At 41.0% G+C, this 6,147-nt stretch overlaps 1 protein-coding gene across 2 annotated transcripts; it reads right to left on the minus strand.

Annotated features, from left to right (window-relative positions):
- Positions 1–636: 636 nt before the first annotated feature.
- Positions 637–5,840, minus strand: lysmd4 (LysM, putative peptidoglycan-binding, domain containing 4). Of its 2 annotated transcripts, none has more exons than XM_020934753.2 (3): positions 5,718–5,840; positions 4,096–4,361; positions 637–3,379 (listed from the first exon to the last, which is right to left on the minus strand). In XM_020934753.2, exons 2-3 carry the CDS (start codon positions 4,345–4,347, stop codon positions 2,861–2,863), a joined length of 771 nt encoding a protein of 256 aa, XP_020790412.1. In that variant the 5' UTR covers positions 4,348–4,361; positions 5,718–5,840; the 3' UTR covers positions 637–2,860. The 2 variants fall into 2 exon arrangements, with proteins under 2 accessions (XP_020790412.1, XP_055012013.1); XM_055156038.1 differs by lacking the exon at positions 5,718–5,840 and adding an exon at positions 5,542–5,677.
- Positions 5,841–6,147: the final 307 nt, after the last annotated feature.

Here is a 6,147-nt window from a genome sequence, read left to right on the forward strand (position 1 = left end):
TTTAATGGACTAATATCTGAGAAAAGACGTAGACACCCATACTTTATTTAACCCAGATATTAACTACTTTGACGTCTTACATGTTAGCCTACATTTGTCAATATGTTGTTCACGCCAGATTGTTGTGCAATTGTGTTGGGTCTGGTAGTAGGACTGGACGAGAGTTGAACTTTACCCTGGAGAAAGGAGAATCAAGTGTCTAGGATAGTGTCAGGTAGTTTGAGGCTTCTGTATTAGTGAATACCTAAAAAAATGCTTTGTAAAATTAACAGATTATATTTTATTCTGAAATTTCCCCCCTTTTTTTTCTTTTGCTACATGATGCATGATGTAAAGAGCACTTATGTTGACAAGAATATCTTAAAATCTGGTACGGGCACTTTAATAGTTGGGCAACAGTAGCTCAGTTGGTAGTGCTTGTGATCTGAAAGTTGATGGTTCAAAACCTGCTCTCGACATAAACATCATTGATCAGATCCACTAACCCAGTTTGGTAGTGTGATTTGAACAACAAACCTCCAGATCAGTGGAAAAACATTCAAATACTGAGCTACTGTAACTGCAATAATCAAACTGCAGAGGGCCTCCAGACCACCAGAGGCAGTTTGAGGAAGACTGCATGAAACACTCTCAGGGTTCAAATGTTTATTACACTTCAGCAATATGTTACTTCACATTGTTTGCACTGATTTGAAAACCTTCAAGGTGCTTCACACGTCACACATTTAATCCGGACATAATACGGCACACTGTGCAAGACTCACTTTAGAGGCTGATACTGAAATCTCACTATGTTTAAGGCACTATACAGCTGGTGCATTATCATCTTATTGCAGATTTCCTCTTTGTAAACACTGTCACTTTGGCTCGAGAAAGGCAGGAGCTAGAACCAACAACACAAACAATAAATAAACTAAATAAATCAACCATAGACTATACAGAAGTGGACTAAGTGTGATGTCACCTATAGTGTTCAGATGCAAACAAATGTAGCCTATCTAGGCTAGTCATAGCAGATAATCTGGAGCCAAGACCCATATATCTGGAAATCTGAGTGCAAGTATCATAGCAACCAAAGAGTCAGTCAGGAGTGAGGGTGCTGAAGGTAATGCCCCTTCCCATAACAATGCTGTCAATCAAACCTCTTGCTAATGCTAGTGAGAGCGACCTTGGGGAAAGAAGGCACCCCGTTGGTCTGTTATTAATGCCCATAACTTGATTTTGCAAAACAGCTAAAGAAAAATCAGGTAGACAGAGGTAAAATTAACATGTTAAGGTCAGAATGATGAGCCTGACAGCAGCAGTTACAGAGAGATGAGCCACCATTTTTCAGCAGAAGTCAATTGGAGCCAGAGTTCGAAGGTACCAGTTCAAGCTCTTGCTCACGTCCTATTTGAAACGAGCGGGGTAGCCATGCCCATTTTTATACAGTCTATGAAATAAACACACAAATAATGCAGATTGTAACTAGCCCAGAGAACACATACACACGAATACTGACTGAGATATGAGCATGTACTATCACTGAATGGTGATGAATGTAATTGTGTAGTAGCAGTGGTGCTGTCACTAGTTTTAGGAGTCACTGTGGCATTTGCCTGTAGATTCTACTGAATCAAAAACACATTAGTGCTGCAGAAAGGCAGTGAGATAAATAGGTCTTTGCTGCCTGGGATCTAAAGTCCACACTTCTCCAGTACATAAAGAAAACCAGTGAGTCTGGAACCTCCCCAAGTGACTGACAGGTGGATTAGCCAATCAGGGACAGGCATGGTCTGTCCACATCAAATCAAATATGGCTGCTTATGAGAAAAATACCAAAGTCAAAAAATATTTCTACAGAATCAATCAGCAAAGCTTTTAACTCTGTTAATCTGAGGTGAGAGAAATGTGATTTTGTTCAAAATGACGGGCGACCAATGAGCTCCTTCACATGCGTCACTGAAATCTGATTGGACAACCTCGTTTGGTTCTGGTTTGAGACGCAGTGGAGGGAGAGGTGACCAGATTGCAATTACCAGGCAATGTTTCTGCTTTTTTGTGTATGTTGTTTCATTAAAAAAAAAAAAAAAAAAATATATGATAACAGATATTATTATTATATTATTATATTATATTCAGTGCACAAGTGTTACTGAAATAAATAGCATTGTCAGGTAATATTACCAGAATATAGCATTTGTAAAAATGAGTTTTACATATAAGGCAAACATTTGCCATATTCGGCATGTTAACAGCGCAGTAGCATGGCCTGAATAATCCCTGAGTAATTTTATTGTCATAATCTTACATAATCTACAGTGGATAGAGGAAGTGTTTAGAGAGATTGTATTTTATTATGATAGCCTGTTGCTAAATCAAATTATATTATATTATGTTATATTATATTACATTATATTATAAAATTATATTATTCTTATAATTTTACAGTGATTGCTCAAACATAGAACATTAAATACAGGAAAATTTCAAAATCCTGAAAAATATTGAACATAGATAGAACATGATAGATTGGATATCTGTTCCAAGATATCAGTTCAGTCAATATCCCACTTTGGGATAAACTGATGTAATAACATTTGCTGGTTGATGTTGGCCCACAGCATGTTGTAAAATTGTACTTGACGTTTTGATCAGGGTCTGAAAACCTCCCGAATCCTCTGTATTAAAATTCTAATGCAACTCAGTGACACAGGGCACAGGCGGACATAAATCGATACAATAGTACTTACACTGTTTCTCCTGATATGCTCACAGATTAATTAAATATGGACATGGAGAGTTCCAAGATAATAATGGCACTTGACTCTCCCCTCATGAATTCACATTTGGGGGCCCTCTCTCATACAGTGATGATGCTTTAGCCTGGCTCCTGGACCGGCCCCTGAGTCCCCCCCACTGGCGCCGTGCTGTTAGTGAGAGTGTGAACCAAGGGCCTGGTTTTAAAGTAGATGATGTAGAAGAGTGGTAGTACAATGCCTACGAGCAGCATGGCAATCACGGCATTCCACCAGTTGATGCCCCAGTCTGCGCCATGACCTTTGACCCCCTTACCCCCCTGTTTCCTGTGACTCCTGCGATCCCGCTTGTCCCGGACCTCCAGCAGCTCATCATCGTCTTGCTCCGTGCTCTGGATCAGCCTCTCCATGTCATTGTCCAACTCCATGAGGAAGTGCGCGACCTCCCGGACATGTGTGGGTGCTGTGGGGGAGTCCTCCTCAGGTGAGGGTGGGAGGGCATCAGGTGAGGATGGGGGGGCATCCTGAGTGGGGTGAACCTCAGTGAGAAAACTGTGCTTCTGTACCGGGATCTTGATCGTCTTTAAGGCGAACAGGTCTTGTTCCTGTATGAGGTTATTCAGTCGCTTAATGTCAGCTACCTGGAACGACAAACACACAGCTTCAATTTTATCAGAGACTCCAGGCACCTACATGACATTTATTATCAAGGTTTAAAGAGGGGTATGTTATTTCTGGGGTTTAACTGCAACACATAACATCAACCATCAATCACTGGCCAGATTTTCCTCAATCCCGTCATGGGTTTCAAACTAATGATTCCTTCCTGATTTGAAGGACTTTGTGAGGACATTTTCCCATTCAACATAATATTTCAATTATTGCTATAACAATGGAGGGCTTTTGCCATGCCAAATCCTTTAGGAAAGAATCTGTACTCCTCAAACGTATGAATACTTGGAAGGATCACAACTCCGGACCCCCTTATTCAAAAGACAGACTTCCACTTGATCCAAAGACCTTGAGGTCACAGCTTCAACAATAGAGGTGCCATGGTCCACTCAGACGCATGTCTCCAGCCTTCCCTGGAATCTGGGAAAGGCTCTAATGGAGCTGTGAGCTGAAGGCCCTACTGACACCAAAGCAAGCCCACATCAGCCTGCCACTTCCTACCAAAAAGAGAAGTGGACTTGAATAAAACAGTGCTACCAGTGGTCTTACATGAACTTTTTCCCTGTTTAGACTCTAAAATAGATCTACTGCATATTAGTTTATTGAAGGTTGAATTTGGGGGACATTTGGAGTAAATGTTTTGAGAATCTGTAATATGAAATCTGTGTTGAGCAGTAGTGCTCACCTGACAGCCGTACTGCAGGGCCAGCTTGTTGAGGTTGTCTCCGGGTTGCAGCTCCCTCTCCAGAACCTGCGTAGTGCTGTGGTTTGGGTGCGAATGGTACGACCGGAGCTCCAGGGAACTCATCTCCTCCTCCTCAGAACACAGAGCTGACTCGGCGCTCCTTCTCTTGAACATGTACACCTGTCCATCTGCACTGGCGTGGACGTCCACCGGAGCCTGGAACGCCCTCGGAGCCTGGTCTCCCCGCCGCATCACAGCCTGTGGGCCTGGGGACGAACAGCAGGAGACAAAGGCGGTTTTATGTGAACAACCCCTGGTGTAGACTCTCATAATAACATTATCTACTTGAGTGCTGCCTGACAGTGTGCCAGCTTTGGTCTGACAGAAAAAGAGCAGAGAGCACACATGAGGCTGAACAAAGGCCAGTTGTGGAGAGGGAGGAGCCAGGTGAGGGGAAAGGGGAACAGGTTTTTAGTGGTGATGAGAAGAATACTTTGAAAATGTATTTAGTTACAGAATACCGAATATTCCATTTCATGGACCAGAGTAATGTATTCTGAATACATTATATTATAGTGAAAGCAAACATAACGCATAATTACAGCTTGATTTTTATTGCACTGTTTGTTATGCATTATTGTCTAATTAGACATGGAAAAAAATGCAAGCACACGCATTACAAAAGTGACCAAGAAAAGTCACAGTATTCAGAATATGCATTTTCAATGCACGTAGGCTGTTTAAGGTACTTCGCATCACTGGTAACAGAAAATCAAAATAACATACAGATTGTATCTTTAAAGGGATTTTGCCATTTTATTTGAGCACAGATTACAATTAAATCATACATCAATAATACAAACATTTTAAGTAAATATTTTGTGCATGTACAGTGATGTCTGCACAATACTGGTTAAACAGCCATGACAATCCTGACATGTTTCAAAAAATGTTTTTAAATTGTTTGATTAAACAATTATTAACTCAAATGTTCTTTTCTAAAAAGCATTTCTAAATTCAAGCCTTATTAAATATTATATATATGCCTTTTTTACAATATGCAGTTTAACTAAAGCACTATGTAACTTTTTGTAGTTAGAGGTCCGCCACCTGCTTGTTGTCATGGAGATGTTATTGTTTTACCTGGAATGGTCCAATGTTTAAAGCTTAAGAAATGCCTTGAAAAACATGAATTCTTACTGTTCAACTTGCATAAATGTTACACAGTGCTAAATTTAGACTGGTGGGTGAGGTATGTGGGAAACCAAAACAAAAGACAAAATGAATAATTATTCATCTGTAAATATAAAGTTACTAACTATTATTGCACCTGTGTTGATCTTATTTGTATTTTGAATGGGACAAACCAAGATATTCAGAGCAATAGATAATGGAGTAGGCAGTATTAACCCCTGCAGTGTGTAAAAGTGAAAAGCGGCCTCTCACTTGGGAGTGTAACCTCCAGGAGCAGCTCTCACCAGCCCCAGCACACAGCAGCCCAACAGGCTCAAGTTAGCTTCTTTAGCTTTAGCATTCACACTTTGGTACATGTAGCAGAGCAGCTGGTGTTAGTGTATTGCCCTTCATGCTCGCCCTGACACAGACACGGCTGGTCTCTTTACCTGACTGTGTGCTTAGGAGGAGTTAAACGCGCCACTCTGGACAAACTGTAGCTGTAAACTGAGTCACAACATGCTCCCAACTTTCACACGCTAGTGCTACAAGTGACAGCGAGCAGTGTGCTCTTCTTCTACGCTCACATGTCACGGAGCCTGCCACAGCGACACAGAGGAACGCTAGAGCACGTGTCACAAGGGAAACTCCAGCCATGTTGTGACTGTAACATTCTACTCAAGGTCTAATAGGGAGCTGGGCTTTTTAATATTATTATCTCTTAATGGGCCCATATTACACTATTTCAGATCACTGTTATAATCAGTGTTGGAGAAGGTCACTTTTAAAATGTATTCCCCTACAGATTACAGATTGCATACCCCAAAATGTAGTTTGTAACGGAATCCATTAAATTACTTAAAGTGAGTAACGTAATCT

This window comes from Boleophthalmus pectinirostris, unplaced genomic scaffold (genome assembly GCF_026225935.1).
Source record: "Boleophthalmus pectinirostris isolate CB_2022bp ecotype Guang Dong unplaced genomic scaffold, ASM2622593v1 HiC_scaffold_2, whole genome shotgun sequence".
NCBI lineage: Eukaryota > Metazoa > Chordata > Actinopteri > Gobiiformes > Gobiidae > Boleophthalmus > Boleophthalmus pectinirostris.

Coding starts and splice junctions, on each gene's coding strand:
- lysmd4 (XM_020934753.2), bottom strand. CDS start 4,347: ATGCGGCGGGGAGACCAGGCTCCGAGGGCGTTCCAGGCTCCGGTGGAC. Junction 3,380..4,095: donor CCCTGCAGTACGGCTGTCAG/GTGAGCACTACT, acceptor TTGTCGTTCCAG/GTAGCTGACATTAAGCGACT.